Genomic DNA, 22,173 nt, shown 5'->3' with positions numbered 1-22,173 from the left:
AATGGCAGGGGGGTACAGGGCAGGGAGGGTCGTGGTATAATGGCAGGGGGGTACAGGGCAGGGAGGGTGGCGGTATAATGGCAGGGGGGTATAGGGCAGGGGGGTGGTGATATAATGGCAGGGGGGTATAGGGCAGGTGGGGTGATATAATGGCAGGGGGTATAGGGCAGTGGGGGTGATATAATGGCAGGGGGTACAGGGCAGGGAGGGGGGTTATAATGGCAGGGGGTGGTGATATAATGGCAGGGGGTACAGGGCAGGGAGGGGGGTTATAATGGCAGGGGGTGGTGATATAATGGCAGGGGGGTACAGGGCAGGGAGGGGGGTTATAATGGCAGGGGGTGATTTAATGGCAGGGGGTATAGGGCAAGGGTGGTGGTGATATAATGGCAGGGGGTGATTTAATGGCAGGGGGGTATAGGGCGGGGTGGTGGTGATATAATGGCGGGGGGGTGATTTAATGGCAGGGGGGTATAGGGCAGGGGGGGTGATATAATGGCAGGGGGTGATATAATGGCAGGGGGGTACAGGGCAGGGAGGGTGGCGGTATAATGGCAGGGGGGTATAGGGCAGGAGGGGTGGTGATATAATGGCAGGGGGGTATAGGGCAGGTGGGGTGATATAATGGCAGGGGGTATAGTGCAGGGAGGGGGGTTTTAATGGCAGGGGGTGGTGATATAATGGCAGGGGGTACAGGGCAGGGAGGGGGGTTATAATGGCAGGGGGTGGTGATATAATGGCAGGGGGTACAGGGCAGGGAGGGGGGTTATAATGGCAGGGGGGTGATTTAATGGCAGGGGGTATAGGGCAGGGGGTGGTGATATAATGGCAGGGGGGGTGATTTAATGGCAGGTGGGTATAGGGCAGGGGGGGTGATATAATGGCAGGGGGGTATAGGGCAGGTGGGGTGATATAATGGCAGGGGGTACAGGGCAGGGAGGGGGGTTTTAATGGCAGGGGGTGGTGATATAATGGCAGGGGGGTACAGGGCAGGGAGGGGGGTTATAATGGCAGGGGGTGGTGATATAATGGCAGGGGGGTACAGGGCAGGGAGGGGGATTATAATGGCAGGGGGTGGTGATATAATGGCAGGGGGTACAGGGCAGGGAGGGGGGTTATAATGGCAGGGGGGTGATTTAATGGCAGGGGGTATAGGGCAGGGGGGGTGGTGATATAATGGCAGGGGGGGTGATTTAATGGCAGGGGGGGTGATATAATGGCAGGGGGGGTGATATAATGGCAGGGGGGGTGATTGATTTAATGGCAGGGGGGGGTATAGGGCAGGGGTGGGGGTGATTTAATGGCAGGGGGGGTATAGGGCAGGGGTGGGGGTGATTTAATGGCAGGGGGGTTATAATGGCAATGGGGTATAGGGCAGGGGGGGTATAATAGTTACTTACCATTTAGAAGGGTGCATGGGCAGTAGCTCCTTCCCAGGCAGGCAGCAGGTGCAGGGGATCTGTACAGAGTGACCGCGGGGGAGCAACCTGGTTCTGCTCCCCCTGCTGGTACACTCCGAAATAGCCTCCCTGCAGCTCAGTGTGAATCAGAACACAGGCTGGGAATCCCCTCCTTGTGCTCTGACTCACTGACTGAGCGCCGGTCTGCCGGAGCTGCGGGAGAGCAGGAGGTACAGAACCTGGCACCCCCTTGCTGAGTGGCACCCGGGGCGGACCGCCCCCCCCTTAGTACGCCACTGGTGACAGGCTGTCACTGTGATCACCTCCTGCAGATCACGGTAATTGGCCAGAGGGGGAGTGCCTGGGTGGCCAGGCATGCCCCCCACCGTGATCTGCAGGGGGATCCTGCCTGAAGTTACTATGGGTCAGCCAATAGGCTGACACATAGTAACTCTGATCGCAGTGACAGGCTGTCACTGCGATCAGATCGCAGGGAGAGGCTGTCTCTGCATTCAGATCGCAGAGACAGCCTCTCCCTGCGATCAGACTCTGCAGATCGCGGTCACTGACCGCAGGGGGACTGCCTGGGGGGCCAGGCATGTCCCCCGACCGCGATCTGCAGATTTAAAATGCGGCCGGCTCCATGTGTCAGCCGATTTTAAAATCGGCTGACACATGGTAAATACCGATCGCAGTGACAGCCTGTCACTGCGATCGGAAGCTGCAGACCGCGGTCCCCAGGCACAGGGGGGCTGCCTGGGGGGCCAGGCATGCCCCCCGACCGCGATCTGCAGCGGCCATGTTCCGCCGGCCACGTGGGGCTGAAGACCGCCCAGGACGTACTATGCCGTCCTGCGGCGTTTAGAGCCGCCCAAATAAGGACGGCATAGTACGTCCTGCGGTCTTAAGGGGTTAAGTCAAGCTATCCTTTAATAGATTTGCTCCACACTGGGCTGGGCTTCATTCCAAGTCTCCACTGCCACTTCTTCTGCGTATTTCTGAAAATTGCTCGGCTTGCACTAGCAGATATCTGAAGTCCCAGAGCAAATTCTGATAGGCCAGAGCCTGTTTGGCTCTGGCAGCCTTGAGTGCAGTGCAAAGGCACCTCTAGTGTCATGCATGGCACACGTGCCATAGGTTATTGAGCGAATGGTGTATAACCATTTATAATTGATACATCACAAGCTACCAGAACCATATCCTCTTTCCATTCAAAATCTTTTAGGAGTCTCGGTATACTCCTATTGTCCTTTAGGTAAGATCTGCTTTTCATGTGACATGAGACAAAATCATCATGTAATTCACGTTTGTCGTTTACCATAAGATGTTCTTCTGTTAACAATTTGCTACAAGTTTGAATTTTTTCCAAACACCTTTATAGCAATGGACATAAATACAGTTGAACTTGAGCTGAAGGACACATGTCAAGAATTATCCACATCATTGGAAGGCTATGGAAAACTACAGAGATTCCTTAAGGGAGGAGAATATTACATGTTTAAGCATTCCACAATGTTTGAGTGCACATTTGTGCAGGTAATGCTTCTATTTCTAAAGGTTTTTTTTTTTTTAATTTGTGTTTCAAAAAAGATTCAAATAATCTATAATTACTATGGTAAACGACACATTTTAAGCCACGCACAATGAATGCATATCCTTGCTTAATAGTGTAGATCAGGGGTTCCCAATTCATTTTTCCTGTGGAACCCTTTGACATAGTGTATCAACATCATGGAATCCCCCTAACCCCCCCGGGTAAAAAAATAAAATAAAAAATTGTGCAGTTTTTTTGTATGTGCCGGTGTGTCTCAAGATGTGTGTATCTGTGTTTGTATGTGCCAGTGTGTGTATCTGTTTGTCAATGTGTATCTGTGTGTGTATGTATCTGACACACAGATACACACACACACACACACACACACACTGGCACATAGTGGCACACAGATACACACACTGACACACATATACACACACACCTTGACACACAGTTTTTATCTGTGTGTGTGTGTCAAGGTGTATGTTTCTGTGTGTCAAGGTGTGTGTATCTGTGTGTTAAGGTGTGTATCTGTGTTTGTATGTGCCGGTGTGTGTCTGTGTATCAAGGTGTGTGTATCTGTGTTTGTATGTGCCAGTGTGTGTATCTGTGTGTCAGTGTGTAACAATCTGACACACAGATACACACACCCCTATACACCTAGTAACCCTTAATAGGCTGCATATGAGATGCACTGTAACATGTTTGTGTAATACAAAAACAAATACAAACATACTACATTAGGCCCTGCATTCAAACTCCCACTACTCCTGAGCGGCAGCAATGACCATACACTTCTGCCCCAATACATAGAATAAAGTCCAAAAAAGTTATCTGCGCAGGGTTTAAGCACAGAACCTAATTTTGTATGGTGTAAGCTATTTAACATCTCCCTGTTCGAGTTATTGATCAAGAGTCAGATTTCCAAGTTCTATTGTAAACAAACGAGTATGATGGCATTTCGTATTAACTTTGCTGCCCCATATGTTAACTGTTTACCTTTTCTTCCCTCTATTTTTTTCTTATATGTGTATCCATCATACAAAAATTTATTAGTACATTAAGTACAGTTAGTTGGCTCATGGTTTAGACCTGTGATTTTCAATAAAAGTCATTATTGTTTTATTGTTTTGAAAAATATTACTCTTATTTTTCAGGTCTTGGAAAATGGTTGTGGTGTAAGCATTTCATGCCCTACACCTGTACTCATCCTGGCTATTGCTTCTATTGATCCAACTCTCCCAGCTGAAGTTCTTTTCATAGCAGAACTATTAGTTAATGAAGATCCGATTTGTGCAAAACTTGAACCTATGAAGTTGACTAGGTACAATTTGGTTTATGTCAAATGAACTGTACTTAAAGTATAACTTTGTGGTAATATTATGAGGTGTGGGGGGGAGGGGATTGCACTCCAGTAAATGAATGCATAAGCATGTACTGTATTTACTTGCTAGTGTTAAGCATTTCCTATAATGTTGATCATCAATATTAGCAGTAGATATGTTCGTGAACTACAATGGGCATATCCATTAATGCCTATCCAGCCTTCTGGAACTCATACCACAAATTAAGCAAAGGTGCTGTCACAACTAGTAATGTGGTCCAGCACGCAGAACTTATGTAAACATATACATAAGTAAGAAAAGGAAAATAATAGGATAGAGCGTAAACCGGACCTTAGAATGGCCGGACTAATACGCTAGAGACAGAGAATGGTCAAAGGGAAAGCCGAGGTCAAGGAAGCCAGAAAATACTCAATACCGATAAAACAAGCCAAGTCAGGGAAACCAGAGATCAGAATAACCAGGGAAACGCCAAGGATCAGGATACCAGGAAATCAGAAACACAGAATCAGCACTTTCAGGAAACCAGGAAACTGAAACCACGACATGGCAAAGTAATGGGGAAAGCTAGGGGTTTAAATACCCCTCTCTAGGCTATGATTGGTCAGAGGGCGACCTCTGACCCCAAAACGTGCGTGTGCGTTGACGTCGTGACGTCACGCACACGTTGGTATAATTCTCGGGGGCGGGGCTAGCAATAGACGCGACCACGCGGTCGGCGCCATCTTGGATCTGGGCGCGATGCCCGGAAGAACTACGTGCGCGGTTCCCGGCTCGCCGACGAGCAGGTAAGCTCGTGTAGTCGGAGCGGTCGTGCCGGTCGGGCACGACCGTGAGGCTCGGCGGGCTGGTGACCGCAACAGTACCCCCCACTCGAAGACCGCGCACCGGGCGGGAAGGACCCGGCTTAAGAGGAAAGCGGTTGTGAAATGACCGGATAAGACGGGGCGCATGGACCCGGTCAGCAGGAACCCAACAACGTTCCTCGGGACCATAACCCTTCCAGTCAACGAGATAGGACAAGACACCTCTGGATAATTTGGAGTCCATGATAGAATGGACTTCGTATTCTTCTTGATCACCCACTACCAAGGGCGGAGGAGGAGTGGATACTCTGGTGTAGCGATTGCAAGTAAGGGGCTTGAGCAGAGACACATGGAAAGTATTCGCTATTCTCATATGAGCCGGTAGTGCTAAAGTATAGGTCACTGGATTAATACGTTGGGTAACTCGAAAGGGACCAATGTACCGAGGGGCAAATTTCATGGATGGGACCTTAAGCTTGATATGTCTTGTGGAGAGCCACACCCTGTCACCTGGAAGATAGACAGGATTAGCGCCCCGTTTCTTGTCAGCTTGGACCTTTGCTCGGAATGAGGCTTTTTGCAGAGCTGAATGGACGGAATCCCAGGTATCATGAATCGATTCTAAACGGGTGTTCAAAGCGGGGATATCTGTGTCTGAGAATGCAGAAGGTAAAACAGTGGGGTGATAACCCTGATTAACAAAGAATGGACTGTGATTAGAAGATTCATGAGTGGCATTGTTTCTGGCGAACTCAGCCATGGGTAAGAGCTCATACCAGTTAGATTGATTGGCATTTATAAAGCAACGTAAATAAGCTTCTAAAGACTGATTCGCCCTCTCTGCTGCTCCATTTGTTTGAGGGTGATATGCTGACGAAAAGGAGAGTTCGACGCCCAATTGTTTGCAAAAGGAACGCCAAAACCTAGAAACAAACTGGGTACCTCTGTCAGATACTATGTTTTTGGGTACCCCGTGCAACCGAAAGATCTCTCTCAAGAATATTTGAACTAGATCTTGGGCAGATGGTAATTTTTTAAGTGGGATGAAATGTGCCATCTTCGTGAATCTATCAATAACCATAAGAACTGTATTAAACCCGTTAGAACTGGGTAGATCCACAATGAAATCCATGGCCAAGTGGGTCCATGGAGCACTAGGTATGGGCAGTGGTTGTAACAGTCCAGGAGGTGACCTAGGAGGAACTTTAGAAACGGCACATATTTGACATGCCCCAACATAATCTTTGATATCGTTTCTAAGAGCAGGCCACCAAAATCTCCTGGAGACGGCTGAGAGAGTTTTATGGACTCCAGGATGGCCCGCTGTGAGGTTGTCATGGAACAAATCTAGTACCTTCTTTCGAAACTGAGGTGACACATACAGTTTGTCCGGAGGTTTTCCCACAGGTGCCTGAGTTTGATCTGCTATTATGGCACAGAAGAGTGGAGAAGACACTTCGGAAACAGTAGTGGCAATGAGGCATTCAGGAGGTACAATAGGATATATCACCTGTTCTGGTACTTCATCTGTCTCAAACTGCCGAGAAAGTGCATCTGCCTTGGTGTTTTTAGTACCAGGCCTGTACGTAATTACGAAATTGAATCGGGAGAGGAACAATGACCACCTAGCCTGACGAGAGGACAGTCTCTTAGCGTCCCCAATATAAGCCAAATTCTTATGATCAGTAAAGATCAAAAGTGGCTCTTTGGAACCTTCCAAGAGATGCCTCCATTCCTTAAGGGCAAGTACAATGGCCAAAAGTTCCCTATTCCCTATGTCGTAATTCCTCTCTGCAGGTGTGAGTTTGCGAGAGTAAAATCCACAGGGATGTAAAGGCGTATCAGGACTTTCTCTTTGAGACAGAATGGCTCCAACTCCTGTCTCTGATGCATCCACCTCGAGGATAAATGGTTTGGATGGATCAGGATGGGTCAGGACAGGTGCTGAGGAAAATAAAAATTTTAATTGTTCAAATGCCTCTCTTGCTTCTTTGGGCCAAGATATACAATTTGCTCCTTTTTTTGTTAAATTGGTTATAGGGGAAATCACGGAGGAAAATCCCCTTATGAATTTGCGGTAGTAATTTGCAAAACCTATAAAGCGTTGAGTAGCTTTAAGGCCCTTGGGTAATGGCCACTGTAAGACTGCCTCCAGTTTGCGAGGATCCATCTGGAAACCAGACGGAGATATAACGTATCCAAGGAATTGTATCTCCGTTTGGTCAAACTGGCATTTTTCCAGTTTACAGTAAAGGCCGTTTTGTAACAGGGTTTTCAGTACAATTCTCACATGATCGTGATGTGTCTCTAGATCTGGGGAATAGATGAGAATGTCGTCCAAATACACTAGAACGAACATGTGAAGGTACTCTCTTAGGACATCGTTAATAAAATCCTGGAATACCGCTGGAGCGTTACATAATCCAAACGGCATAACCAGGTATTCGTAATGTCCCATTCTGGTGTTAAATGCGGTCTTCCATTCGTGACCGTCCTTAATCCTGACTAGATTGTATGCACTTCGGAGATCGAGCTTGGTAAAGACTCGAGCTCCCTTCAATCTGTCAAATAGCTCTGATATAAGGGGAATAGGGTAGGCGTTTTTAATGGTAATCCTATTCAAACCCCTATAATCAATACAAGGGCGTAGGTCTCCTTCTTTTTTAGAGACAAAGAAGAATCCAGCCCCGGCTGGTGAGGAGGACCTACGGATATGACCCTTTCTGAGAGCATCCTTAATATATTCCTCCAAACAAAGATTTTCCTGGGGGGACAAGGCATAGATTCCTCCCTTGGGAGGCATAGTCCCTGGTAATAAGTTTATAGTACAGTCATAAGGTCTATGAGGAGGTAACCCTTCTGACTGGACCTTGTTAAATACCTCTTTCAAATCCATATACTGCTGTGGAATTTGTGTGGTCAAGGGAGGTGTAACAGGAACATTGATGGTGCCAATAGGTTGTGGGATTTGCTTAAAGCAAACACCTTTGCATCTCTCACCCCAACTCATAATCTCTCCTTCAATCCAATCCAAACGTGGATTGTGTTTCAGGAGCCAAGGAAAACCGAGTATTATCGGCACTGTAGGTGAAGATATAATTTGAAAGGTCATTTCTTCAGAATGGAGAATACCCACTGAAATAGTGATTGGCAGAGTTTCGTGTGTGATGAAAGGCTGGGTAAGAGGCCTTCCATCAATGGCCTCGACTGCTATAGGTTTCTCTTTATGTCTTAAGGGCATGAGATGTTTTGCAGAGAATTCTTTGTCTAGGAAATTCTCCGCTGCCCCAGAGTCAATCATAGCCTCACACTGAACAGTAGTGTTCTTGAAAGATAAGGTTACTTTGACAAGGAAACGGTTCTTAGTCAATTTAGGGGACATATACATCACACCTAAGGTCGGTCCCCGTACGTGCCTTAGGTGTGCAAGTTTTCCGGCCGAACCGGGCATGACGATCTTAGATGTCCCTTCTTGCCACAATACATACATAACCCCTCGTTACGTCTGTGTTGTCTCTCTGCCTCAGTGAGTTTAGCGCTACCCAATTGCATGGGTTCAGGTTCCGGAAGAGGCGTTTGGCTACTCACCACTGGGTTAGAGAAACGAGGGGCTATGGACAAATTAGAACGTCTGTTACGTTGTTTGTTTTTCTCTCTCTCTCTGAGCCGGTTATCAATGTCTATCATGTATGCAATAAACTCGTTAAGATTAACCGGAAGGTCTCTAGCTGCAGTCTCATCTTGTATACTCTCAGCTAGACCCTCAGAGAAAGCAGCCACCAGACCACTATTGGTCCAATCAACCTCAGATGCTAATGTCCTGAACTCTATTGCATAATCGGCTACAGAACGACTGCCTTGCTTGATTCTCATAAGGGCTTTGGCAGCGTTCTTCTCCCTGCCTTTAGGTTCAAACGTAGCCTTAAAGGCCGTAAGAAAAGTATTGTAATCACGGGCTACTGCGTCACCACTTTCCCATAAGGGGTTAGCCCAGGTTAAGGCCTTTCCTGTTAATTGGTTCATCAGATAGCCAATTTTCGATCTATCTGTTGGGAATGAACCTGGGGAGGCCTCAAAGTGGTATTCAATTTGGTTTAAAAAACCTCTGAATTCCTTGGAATCACCTCCATAGCGAGGGGGCGGTGACAAGGTTATGGACGGTGGTTTATGTGGTACGGGAACCACTACAGGTGGCGGAACCACAGGTGGTACCGGAGGAACCTCTAAATAGGCAGTCCTCTGGAGCAAGATCTGAAATGCCTGGGCAAATTGGTCTAACCTGTGGTCCATATCCTCCACCCTACTCTCACATGCGATCATATGCTTGCATAGTTCTGCAGGATCCATGGCCATGTCGTAATGTCACAACTAGTAATGTGGTCCAGCACGCAGAACTTATGTAAACATATACATAAGTAAGAAAAGGAAAATAATAGGATAGAGCGTAAACCGGACCTTAGAATGGCCGGACTAATACGCTAGAGACAGAGAATGGTCAAAGGGAAAGCCGAGGTCAAGGAAGCCAGAAAATACTCAATACCGATAAAACAAGCCAAGTCAGGGAAACCAGAGATCAGAATAACCAGGGAAACGCCAAGGATCAGGATACCAGGAAATCAGAAACACAGAATCAGCACTTTCAGGAAACCAGGAAACTGAAACCACGACATGGCAAAGTAATGGGGAAAGCTAGGGGTTTAAATACCCCTCTCTAGGCTATGATTGGTCAGAGGGCGACCTCTGACCCCAAAACGTGCGTGTGCGTTGACGTTGTGACGTCACGCACACGTTGGTATAATTCTCGGGGGCGGGGCTAGCAATAGACGCGACCACGCGGTCGGCGCCATCTTGGATCTGGGCGCGATGCCCGGAAGAACTACGTGCGCGGTTCCCGGCTCGCCGACGAGCAGGTAAGCTCGTGTAGTCGGAGCGGTCGTGCCGGTCGGGCACGACCGTGAGGCTCGGCGGGCTGGTGACCGCAACAGGTGCAGAATCTCTCACAGAATGATGATCTCACTACTACGAAGGTTACCCTTCTCTCAATATTTTACAAAATACTCCTCCACAATGATCAAAAGTAGCTTGATTAGAAAAAAAAAAACAGACTGAACAAAACCAAACGCAGGGCAATATGTAAATTTATTGGTGTTTCAAAAGACATTGATTGATTTTATTTTAATAAAAATTGGCTTTTATAAATCAACTTTGTTACACCACCCTGGTTGTCAATCAGACAGCCAGTTCTGTTACTTCCTGGTTGTTTAACTCAATGGCGCTCATCTCAAAAAGTAGCAATTGCCCAGAGAACCTGCCTTGCAGCGACTTCTCAATGAGCTGGATTGGAAAGTCTGTGACTGGACAGCGACAAAAGATTTATGCTTGGGAAGTAGGTGTGGTCTTGCAAATGATTGAGACAAAATAATTACAGCTTTTGCAACCTTTTTTTTTTAAATCATACTTAAATGAATAAAATGTGTAATTAAATGCATGCATGTTTTCATTGGTGGTATCTAAACTTTATTTTTTATTTAGGCAGTAGAGGGTTCCTTTAATGTTGCCTGGTTATCATGAGTAATGGCTGTCCTAGGTACTGTGGAGATTTGTGATTTAAATGTTCAGGCCTTCTTTACTTTAGGTTATATCCGTTAAGACTGGTTAGCATTACGGTAATCGATGCAGAAAGTGGAAGGCTAAAGATAACTTTTGTTACCGGGTCATCATTTTACTTGGAGCCGTATGATAACGAGAGCAGAGAGGCTGTGCAATTTAAGACCTTCCTCATAGACTGGCTGAAGACCAAGCAGAAAAAACATTTGGTATGTATATTTGATTATCGTCTCTGTAAGAGTAATGGTTCTAAAATCATCAATCTGATATTATGCATTTTTATCATTCTAGACAAGTACAATTTTCATAAATCTTTACTTTAAAGGGTTACTCAAAGTATAAGAACTACAACAGCCAATGTAGTGGATATGATACCAGGAGTACTGTGGCTCAGTTCTCCAGTAATGGTGTAAACTCTTGAGTAAAAGTTTCTCCTCTTACTTTGGTCCCCGCCGGCCTCCTGGTCTCCTCTCAATACTGATAAACCAACAACACATGGAGAGACACAATTGTATTAAATAGCTGGGTGCAAACCATGTAAACACCTTCTCAAATGTTTCAAATATCCAAATATCTATATAATATAGAATGTACACTATAACAATTTCAAAAAACTAGCTTTATTATGTACAAAAAGCACCAAAGTAAAAACATACAAAAAAATAAAAAAATAAACACAATGACAGAAGCAAGGGCAAATACAATAATGTAATGGTAAAATACTAAAAAGATTCTTACAAGCCACAAGACAGAAACACAAGTTACCAAACCCCCCAACGTTTCGGCACCAACTGTCTGCCTTTATCAAGGGAACCTGTATTCCTCTCAATATTGGTCATGTGCTTGCGGCTTCTGATGAACTACAGAAGCCGGAAGCCGATACAGTCACCATTCATTGGCTGAGAGCGTCAACTGACCATTCTCAGCCAATGAATGCAATTTTATTTATGCAAATTATACAAATTAACATTAACCAGCCCAGAACTCTTGTGTTGGACTTGCTGACGATGCCCCAATGACACTGCCGGAACTGGAGATAAAATTCTGGCAGCAGAATTATTTTACATTTTAACATTTTAATTTCAAATTGTAGGTAAAAATAAGATTTTTCACAAATTTCCATCTTGGCTATTGTTGCCTAAATGTGCAATTTAGTTATTTTATGACAGATTTTGTTTATTGAATAAACACCTCTTTTGTTTGCAGAGTATACAATTGTTTTATGGTTATAGGGTATCTTGCTTTTAGCAGTCAGCCTAGGTTTACAGAATATTACATTTTGGCAGATATCCATCTATAAAATTGAGTTATTCTACAAAATAGCAGATTGGTTCTAATCTGTTATAATTTTGCACAAAGCTGTCTTAAAAGCACTGTTGGACTTTAACAGTATGTTTAAAGCACTGTTAGACTTTAACAGTATGTTTCAAAGGTGCAAGAACAAGGCTTGTTCTGTTTATGCCATACATAAATCCATAAATGGATTAAAACCAGTCAATATAATATATCTACATCTTAGAGAGCTTCTCATTTAGGTAATTTTTTTCTAAGGATTTTGCGTGAAAACCATTCTTACAGGTTGAGCCATTAATACATACAGCGCTACGGAATCTGATGGCGCTATATAAATAATAAAATAATAATAAAATAATAATTCATTTTGGTTCATATGCCTGTTATGGATGGGGTGCATTGATGCGTAGAAGGTATCTTCTTAAAAGATTTTAACACTTGCTTTTTTATAATTGCAATTTAGGAGGAAACATCTATAATTAGTTTTCAGAATAAAGTGAATGAGAACGAACAGGACGAAAACAGGTAATGTTCCTGTAACCTAAATACTCCGCTGTGGGGTTTGTTCACAAGAGGATATAAAATAAAAAAAGACGTTGAATTGATTTTTCTAGGATGTTATAACGCGTTCTACAGCACTTTAATATTTGCAGTACACAGTCTGCTATTGAGATTGTTTAGTTAATGCACCAAATCTTGTTCACATTCAGAGCTCACATTTTCATCTTGATTCAGTTGTCAGCTCCAGCCTTTCATTCATACCATGTAAACTAAATAAATGCTGTTAAATTTATATATACACCCCAGTACAAACTTAAAAAGGAAAATGTAATTCCTTGCATATTATATACCAGTAATAATCTAGTTCTTTCATATATTTTTATATATATATATATATATATATATATATATATAGAGAGAGAGAGAGAGAGAGAGAGAGCGCAAGTTACTAACATTCTTCAACATGGTTTGGCTACATTCAGCCATCAGCATACTCCTTTTTTACGCTAAAATGGAGTTTAAAGACCAAGTGGATTGCTTGCGCACACAATCCTCTTTTCCACTGAGAAGCAGTTAATGTCATAACCGTCCCTTCATCTATACGTTTCTAGCATTTACAATAGAAATCCGATACTCTAATTTATGTGTGAGTGTATTAAACATCTACATCTGCCCGTAATTGCAGGGAAATGGCTCAGAGCAGACTAACTATACAACAAAAATATTGAAAAGCATTCACAGTAACGAAACTTTGTGATTACTTCACAGACTTAATACAGAAAATGTGAATTCATATGACAATGGAGAACTAAATCGAGGAGGAAGTTTGGAATCGGGCAAAGACTTAAATAGAGGTACTGCAACTGAAAATGATGGACATTTAACAGTGTTACATGGTAATATAAATGTTTTACTATTTCAGTAAAAATAACAAGTAATTATCTAAAGGCAGAGTTGAAGTCTGCTACGATAAAGTCTATGATAAACTGAAAAAGTGCAATCATTGGAGTACAACTTCTATCTGAAGCAACAGAAGTCAATGCCTTCCATTATAAAATTGAAATAAAAGCAGAGTTTAAACATAAGATCAACCTGTACCTAACCTGTTTTGTGCACTTTATGCACGTAATCATAGGTAAGAAGACCATAAGACAAATATGGGTGTTTTTAACAATCTTACCCTTAATAATAATTTGTTTCCATTTATTAGGCTTGTTTTCCATCCTAAACATCTGCAGAGCTGTTAATAGTTAATCATGAAGTTCAATGCTGGTTTATGTCCGCTAAGGCTAAAATCTGAGTGAGCTTTGTTTTGCCTTCTCTGGGCCAACCCATTAGAGCTGCTTTTCAATTTCACAATACTGTTATAATCAAACAAGGAATACATAGGCTAATACACACGGTAACTAGTATATTGACTATGTGGTATCTGCAAGATAAAAGCACAAAAATCTATCTCATGGGAGTTTACCCTTCACCCCCAACTTGAAAACTTTGCTCTTTAGTTAGCATAGTTTAAGAAACGTAACATTTACATTTCTGTCTGAACTGTCTGTCCAAAAATCCTGTTAAAGATTTCATTTTTATGTTTCTATTATAGAAAAGAAATCTAAGCTTGGCGCGGTCAAGAATGTTTTTACCAGCAAACGGGCAGAGAAGAACAAGGCTTCGAATGAAATAAAAGTAACTAAATTATTTCAAAATAATCATTTGAAATCATTTAAAGACCTCTCAAGCCAGGTCATCTGTAAAGGAATAACAATATCTAGCTTTTGAGGATCTCAGAATTAACAATCAGTCTAACTTAAGCCTTTGTCCTTCAAATATCTGAATATATGGTGGATCCTCTCCTGATTTAATATGAAAGATTAACACAGTAGCTACATCACTTTCAAATTAAACTGTTCCAACAGGAACTTGAGGCGATGCTTATATTTTGGATTCCTGACCAAAACTTTTGGCACAGTTTCTCCACACAGACGCACTATTTGGAGTAGACCAACTGGTCTTTAAATTTAAGCCGATTAAGAAAAAAGTTATGCAGCCTGCCCATTCTCCTCCAATATTAGTTACCTCAGATCTCATCCATGTTGGGATAACTAGTGATATTAGTGATGAGGTTAATAAAGTATGGCAACAAAGATGGTGAACAAATCTTTCATGTTCTTCACGTTAGGTACACTACCCATTTAGGTGATGTGACAGTTTGTGATAATTTAGCTGGTAATCTTTGTACATATATATTGAGCATTACCTTAAAGGGACACTATAGTCACCTGAACAACTTTAGCGTAATGAAGCAGTTTTGGTGTATAGAACATGCCCCTGCAGCCTCACTGCTCAATCCTCTGCCATTTAGGAGTTAAATCCCTTTGTGTATGAACCCTAGTCACACCTCCCTGCATGTGACTTGCACAGCCTTCCATAAACACTTCCTGTAAAGAGAGCCCTATTTAGGCTTTCTTTATTGCAAGTTCTGTTTAATTAAGATTTTCTTATCCCCTGCTATGTTAATAGCTTGCTAGACCCTGCAAGAGCCTCCTGTATGTGATTAAAGTTCAATTTAGAGATTGAGATACAATTATTTAAGGTAAATTACATCTGTTTGAAAGTGAAACCAGTTTTTTTTCATGCAGGCTCTGTCAATCATAGCCAGGGGAGGTGTGGCTAGGGCTGCATAAACAGAAACAAAGTGATTTAACTCCTAAATGACAGTGAATTGAGCAGTGAAATGGCAGGGGGATGATCTATACACTAAAACTGCTTTATTTAGCTAAAGTAATTTAGGTGACTATAGTGTTCCTTTAACCCCTTAAGGACACATGACATGTGTGGCATGTCATGATTCCCTTTTATTCCAGAAGTTTGGTCCTTAAGGGGTTAAGGTGCGATTTCCTGGGCTGAGAATCGTGAGGTTACCAGTAGCTATACAGACATAAAAAGGGCTCTCTCTATTTTTTAAATTTTACAAGGCACTCAATGGAATAAGTGTCTCACTGCTTAGCTTTAATTTTTTTCAACTATCTAGAAATGTAATGGCTCACTCATTACTTGTGTGCTATAATCCAGCCATCTTCAAGGGCAGGGTCATTGCTATATCCCAAATACACGTGGGACTGGAGCCCAAATCCCACTTGAATTACTTGAAAGATTCAGTCCCTGGATACACCCAAATTCCACCCAAATTCCACCCATCCCTTAATGCATGCATACTATGCCTGTGTGTCCTTCATGGTCCCTTCTTGGTTCTATCCCTGCCTGCAGGCCTTATCTCAGAGCAATTAGCTGATAAATGCAAGAGTAATATAAACAGCAATGTAAACTTGCTTCTCCAAGTAGTGATCTGTTCCTGTGTCTCCCTTCTGGATATTCTTCTGCTGTGGATACTCTGCAGGGCCTGAAGAGGACTAATCTGTCTTTAAGGAACAGATCTTCTGTGCTCAATCTTTTACATCCACTTGACCCTTTAGTCAGGAGAGATTAGAGCGGAGACACCCATGCAAAATGCTGGGCAGTTGTCCGGGGACCTCACGAGCATAAGGCCATGCATAGTAATCACTCACTACAAGGAATTACTCCTGTGTGCTTCTCCCCCCCCACCCCCGCCAAACCATGGCCCACCTGGTACACAGGCAAACGCCAGGACAGCATAAGGGCGTAGCTGCCACCCCCTGCTCTGTGACAGGACAGGTAGCAAAAGGAATAGAAGCATGGCAGCAGGGCCTGAGAGTAGGTACCACACTGATTGAAATGTCTTCCTTTAATGCCCCCAGTATGTAAGGAACAATGGAGGGCTGCTTGTTTTTTGTGTGTGTATTTAGCGCTCTGTGTGTTTAATTTTCCAGAGTTAACTCTTGCTTGGTCCATCTTTTTAACCCTATTTGCTCCTTTTTTTTTATTATATTTTTATTGAGTAAATCTCACACAGTACAAATATACAGCAATTGTCTAAGAACACAGCCAATAAAGTATTAGAAACATTTAGACTAATAGGATATCTGCTTTGTAAAGTTATAGTAATCTAAGTACCTTAGGCAAGAGTTGCCTCATAATAAGAGTAAACAACAAATAGAGACAACAGTAGTGATGTTTATTAAAATTGTGCAGTCAAAGGATTATTCCTGTTAGTAGTTGTGTAGTTATGGCTCCAGTCCACTGTTTTTGCCCAGCAGCCAATAATGCTGTTGATGGCCCTGCACCCATGGGTAGACTATAAACTTTAGACACTATATTTGTAATTATGATGTGAATATCATTGCTTATTAATGTGGCACATTGCCAGTTCCTGCCAAGATAAAGTCACGATTACCAGGAGAACCCAAACACGCAGACAGATCACAGACACACACAGAATTGCAATACCGTTCCTTAGAATGGCCGGGCTATGCAAAAGAGATAGAGTAGTCAGGGTACAAGCCGAGGTCAAGGATCACAGAAAACAGAGTAAACGAGAAACGAGCCGAAGTCCGTAACCAGAGGATGAACCACAATACAAACGCGCTATTGGGCTATGAAAGACCACAACAGGACACTGAGGCAAGGGGGAGGTAAACTTATAAACACAGGGTGTGTCTGATTGGCTAACTTCCAATTAGTGTTAATTACAACACGTGGGAGGTGTCTTTTCCCTCTCTTGTGATCAGTGAGGTCATCACTGTGTGCCGGGTCACATGGCTGGGTCTGACACACATATAAGGAAGCTGCCTTGGAGTGTGCAGCGTCAGAAACACTGTCAGGTTGGGGAGCGCTTGCAGGCACAGCCGCAAGCCGTGGACAGGAACCGGAAGACGCCGCTCGCTGTGAGGGAGTAAGCAAAGGCGCTGGGAGCGGCGTGGGGCCAGGGGAAGTGACAGATGACATGTGCGTGTGAGTCGATATGCTGTGCTACATGAGTCCTTTTCTGATATTTTGTATTTCAGAAAACAGATTCCTAAAACTTTAGGTATTCAACATTGTTACAGCCGATCACACCATTAGACAAAGCTTAATCATTTAAAGGACCACTACAGGCACCCAGACCACGTCAGCTCAATGAAGTGGTCTGGGTGCCAGGCCCCTCTAGTTTTAACCCTGCCTGCTGTAAACATACCAGTTTCGGAGAACCTATGGGTTAATCGAGCCTCTAGTGGCTGTCTCATTGACAGCCGCTAGAGGCGCTTCTGCGATTTTCACTGTGATTTTCAGACACATTGAGAAATGCTTTCCTATGGACTGACTGAATGCGCTTGCGGCTCTTGACGCGCATGCGCATTCAGCCGATGACGTCAGAAGAGGGAGGAGAGTCCCCAGGGTCGAGGGAGCCCGGCGCTGGAGAAAAGGTAAGTGATTAACCCCTTGTCCCCCTAGAGCCCGGTGGGAGTGGGACCCTGAGGGTGGGGGGACCTATTAACACTATAGTGCCAGGAAAACGAGTTTGTTTTCCTGGCACTGTAGTGGTCCTTTAAAGAATATATATTTGCTTGAACTATAATAGAGATTTTAAAAGAAAAGTCCATGTTGAGGCTGGGATTTAAGTATGAATGTTAATCTGCTAATATACAATAATCAAGGAACAACATTTATATTTTTTGCTATTATTGTCGAATATGTGGAAAGAAAATAAACAATACGTTGTAATAGTATATGCCAATTTAATGCAATAATCTCCCATCATAGACTAGTTTAAGCAAGGCTTTTCTTCTGTCAACCGTGGTTTGGAATGAACAGCATTTTCACCCAGCTTCAGTATTCCAAAGAAGGTCTTTGACTGCATTCAAAAACAATGCTTGAGAAGGACGAGAGGATATAGTGCTTAAGCTATCACACGTGTATAATTGACATGAATGTAAAGAGTAAAAAAGCTTCTTACAACTGGAGCCAATCATTTCTATTCCTATGTCTGTTATGCTTGGGGTGCATTGATGCGTAGAAGGTATCCTCTTTAAAGATTTTCACACGTTTTTTTTTATAATCGCAATTTAGGAGGAAATATCTGGAATTAGTTTTCAGAATAAAGCAAAAGAGACAGAAGAGGAAGTGAACAACAGGTAATTGTAAAATAAATGTTCATCTGTGGGGTTTGTTCACAAGAGGAAAATGAAATTAAAAAAATAAAAGTGTAGAATTGATTTTTATAGGATGTTATAACAGGTTCTACAGGACTCTGAGATTTGCAGTACACAGTCTGATAATGAAATTGTCTAGTTAATGCACCAAATCTTAATCTTTTTCACATTCAGACCTCACATTTCCAGATTATGTTCCCAAAAACATATATATATATATATATATATACATATATATATATATATATATATATATCAGGGCTTGACAAATCCCAGGTTGCCATGGCGCCTAGAAATTTTGCCCTGGTGCCTGGGATTTGTCAGCCCTTTAGCTAAAGGGAGCGTTGTAGCCGGCCGCCCGCCCTGGGTAGCATCGAGGTGGTCAACCGCCCACCCTGGGGAGCATCAAGGTGGTCGGCAGAGTCAGCGCACGAGGGATTAGTGATCTTCCTGCAGCTCCTCTCTGCTCCCTCGTGTTGTATAGTAATGCCAGAGCCGGATTATGACGTCATTCCGGCCTTGGCATCAGAGGAGCAGAGAGGAGCTGCAGGTAGATTACTGCTTGCTTGCACGCAGGAAGAGAAAGCAGCTCCACTGGACCCCAGGGAAAGATCATCTCAGCTCTCCCAAAGGTAGGGATGCTGGGTGGATTAAAATTAAAAATGCAAATCTGTGTGTGTGAGAAAATGTGTGTGCATGTCTCTGTCAGTGTGTGCATGTCTCTGTCAGTGTGTGCATGTGTATATATGCTTCTGTCAGTGTGTGTGGGGGGGTGTTTATGCCTCTATCAGTGTGTGTGTGTCTCTGTCAGTGTTTGTGTGTGCCTGTCAGAGTGTGTGTGTATGTGTGTGTGTGTCAGAGAGTCTGTTTGTGTCTATTTGTCAGAATGTGTGTCTCTTTAGGTATCTGCCCCCCTCTGATCACATGAGAGGTGTTTTTACTCACCTTTTTTCCCATGCTGTGGCGGTTTTTCCGCAGCTTGTCCCGCCTCCATCAATCTTTATGATCTCAGCTAAGCCTATGGAAAAGCATTGTGCGGATATTGCGCATGTTCTCTATGGGTAACATTCAGCGCCTCCATGTTGAACATAGGTGCTGCACACTATGCAGCAGTGACACAGGACTCTCCAGTGACCATCTGAGTGACTGTCACTAGAGATCTACTAGGCAGCAATGCAAACACTACCTTTCTCTGAAAATGCATTTACATTGAAAATGCTTCAGACACAGGCTATAGGCACCAGAACAACTACATTAACCTGTAGTGAGTCTGGTGACTATAGTGTCCCTTTAAGAATTGCATATTTCTCGTTGTAAATTTTAAACTTTAGTATATTAGTATATTAATATATTTAGTATATTAATCACTACTCTATTTCTGATCAGAGGCCAACTGTGTTACATTGTCTTTGTTTGTACACTGCACAGTGATAATAAAGTTAAATCTCAATAGACACACACACACCTTATATCCAAGCAATGATCTTATGCTGTCATATATAGAGCAAGTTTACTACTTATATTTTTCAACATGTTTTGGTTTCACATATCCACCAAAATGAGTATTTTTGTACGCTAAAGGGAAGTTTAAAGACCAAGTGGATTGCTTGCGCACAATCCTCTTTTCCACTGAGAAGCAGTTAATGTCATAACCGTCCCTTCATCTATACATTTCTAGCATTTACGATAGAAATACGATACTCTAATTTATGTGTGAATGTATTAAACGTCTACATCTGCCGTAATGGCAGGGAAATGGCTCAGAGCAGACTAAATATAACAAAAATATTGAAACGCAATCACAGCAACCAAACCTTGTGATTACTTCACAGACTAGAAGAGAATACAGAAAATATCAATTCATATGACAATGGGCAACTAAATCGAGGAAGTAGTCTTGAAATGGCCCAAGATTTAAATAAAGGTACAGTAACCGAACATTATCGACATTTGAACAGTGTTTCCTTTTATTCTGCTTATTTTCCATGCCAAACCTCTGCAGAGCTGCTAATAGTGAATCAAGAAGTTCCATTCTGGTTTATGTCATTGAAGACTCAAATCTGAGTGATAACTCCTTAATAGGCACCAGGCCTTGCGAATATGACGTGACAGTGGTTAAATGCTTTTCTTTGCCTTTTCTGGGCCGGCTCATTAGAGCTGGGTTTCTGTTTCACAATACTGTTCTAATCAAACAAGGAATACATAGGCTAATAAATAACTAGTGTATAAATAACTAGTGTATATATATGTAAGGTACAATCACAAAAATACCCCCCACCCCAACTAAAAACGTTGCTCTTTAATTAACATAGTAAGAAACTTAACATTTATATTTCATCATGGACTGGCTATCCTAATATATCCCGTTAAAGATTGTATTTTTATGTTTCTATTATAGAAAAGAAATCTAAGTTTCACTTGATCAAGAATGTTTTCACCAGCAAACGGCTAGAGAAGAGCAGGGCTTCAAATGAAATCAAAGGAACCAAATTGGTTAAGAAGACTTCTCAATCCAAGTCATCTTTAAAGGAATAAAAAGATCTACCTTTTGAGGATCTCAGAATTTAAAAAACAAACAAACAGTCTAACTTAAGCCTACTACATTCAAATACCTGAATATTTCGTGGATCCTAGCCTGATTTTAAAATGAAAGATAAACACGATAGATGCATCATTTTCAGTTTAAACTGGTCCAACGGGATCTTGAGGCGATGCTTATATTTTGGATTCCTGACCAAACCTTTTGGGACAATTTCTCCACACAGACGCACTATTCTAAGTAAACTGAGTAGTCTTGAAGTCTTGAAAGTGAAGCTGTTTAAGAAGAAAGTTATGCAGTGTGCTCATCTCTCTCCAATATTACTTACCTCAGGAGTCATCCATGTTAGGAAACCTACTGATGAGGATAATAAAGTATAGCAAGATAGTGAACAACTCTTTCATGTTCTTCACTTTAGGTACACTATCCATTTAGAGATGTGACAGATGGTGTTAATTTAGCTGTTAATCTTTATACATATATATTGAGCATTGTATTAAGGTGCAATTTTCTTAGGCTGAGAATTGAATTAAGGTTACCAGTTGCGATACCAAACATAGAGGGCAGTCAGTTGGCCTGACTGTCAAGCTGCACATGCTGGGAGAGAGCTTCTCACTGGTATAATAATGAAATGGTTTTTTTTTAGTCTTACAGGGCTCTTTCTACCTAATCCTCGACTCAACTGGCTGTCACGACAGCTAGTGTGGCCCAGCACGCAGAACTATGTAACATCTACATACACAGAACAGAAAAGGATAGAACATAAACCGGTCCTTAGAATGGCCGGACTAATACGTTAAAGACAGAGAATGGTCAAGGGATAGCTGAGGTCAAGGAAGCCAGAAATACACAATATTGTTAAACAAGCCAAGTCAGGAAACCAGATATCAGAATAGTCAGGAATAGCCAAGGTCAAAATACCAGGAATATCAAAAACAGGACAAGAAAACATACTCTTGGGAACCAGGAACCGAAACCACGACAGGGCAATGAACCAGGGAACTTCAGGGATTTAAATATCCCTCCTTTGGCTGTGATTGGTCAGAGGGTGACCTCTGACCCCAGAACATGAGTGTGATGTCACATGCACGGTCGCGCGACCCTGG

At 42.8% G+C, this 22,173-nt stretch overlaps 1 protein-coding gene across 1 annotated transcript in view; it reads left to right on the top strand.

The window, feature by feature from the left end:
• LOC134578595 (transcription elongation factor B polypeptide 3-like) overlaps positions 1-21,912 on the top strand; it is a 34,770-nt gene extending 12,858 nt beyond the window's left edge. Inside the window, exons 2-10 of the mRNA XM_063437562.1 lie at positions 2,782-2,936; positions 4,092-4,258; positions 10,719-10,899; positions 12,447-12,508; positions 13,253-13,338; positions 14,085-14,167; positions 18,446-18,510; positions 20,361-20,452; positions 20,927-21,912. Coding sequence (XP_063293632.1) covers positions 2,784-2,936; positions 4,092-4,258; positions 10,719-10,899; positions 12,447-12,508; positions 13,253-13,338; positions 14,085-14,167; positions 18,446-18,510; positions 20,361-20,452; positions 20,927-21,063 — 1,026 coding nt within the window. The 5' untranslated portion in view covers positions 2,782-2,783 and the 3' untranslated portion in view covers positions 21,064-21,912. The remainder of the gene's footprint in view (positions 1-2,781; positions 2,937-4,091; positions 4,259-10,718; positions 10,900-12,446; positions 12,509-13,252; positions 13,339-14,084; positions 14,168-18,445; positions 18,511-20,360; positions 20,453-20,926) is intronic.
• Positions 21,913-22,173: the final 261 nt, after the last annotated feature.

This window comes from Pelobates fuscus, chromosome 12 (assembly GCF_036172605.1).
Source record: "Pelobates fuscus isolate aPelFus1 chromosome 12, aPelFus1.pri, whole genome shotgun sequence".
NCBI classification, from domain to species: Eukaryota; Metazoa; Chordata; class Amphibia; order Anura; family Pelobatidae; genus Pelobates; species Pelobates fuscus.
The sequence above is the reverse complement of the archived record's forward strand: the minus strand, read 5'-3'. Positions and strand labels throughout refer to the sequence as shown.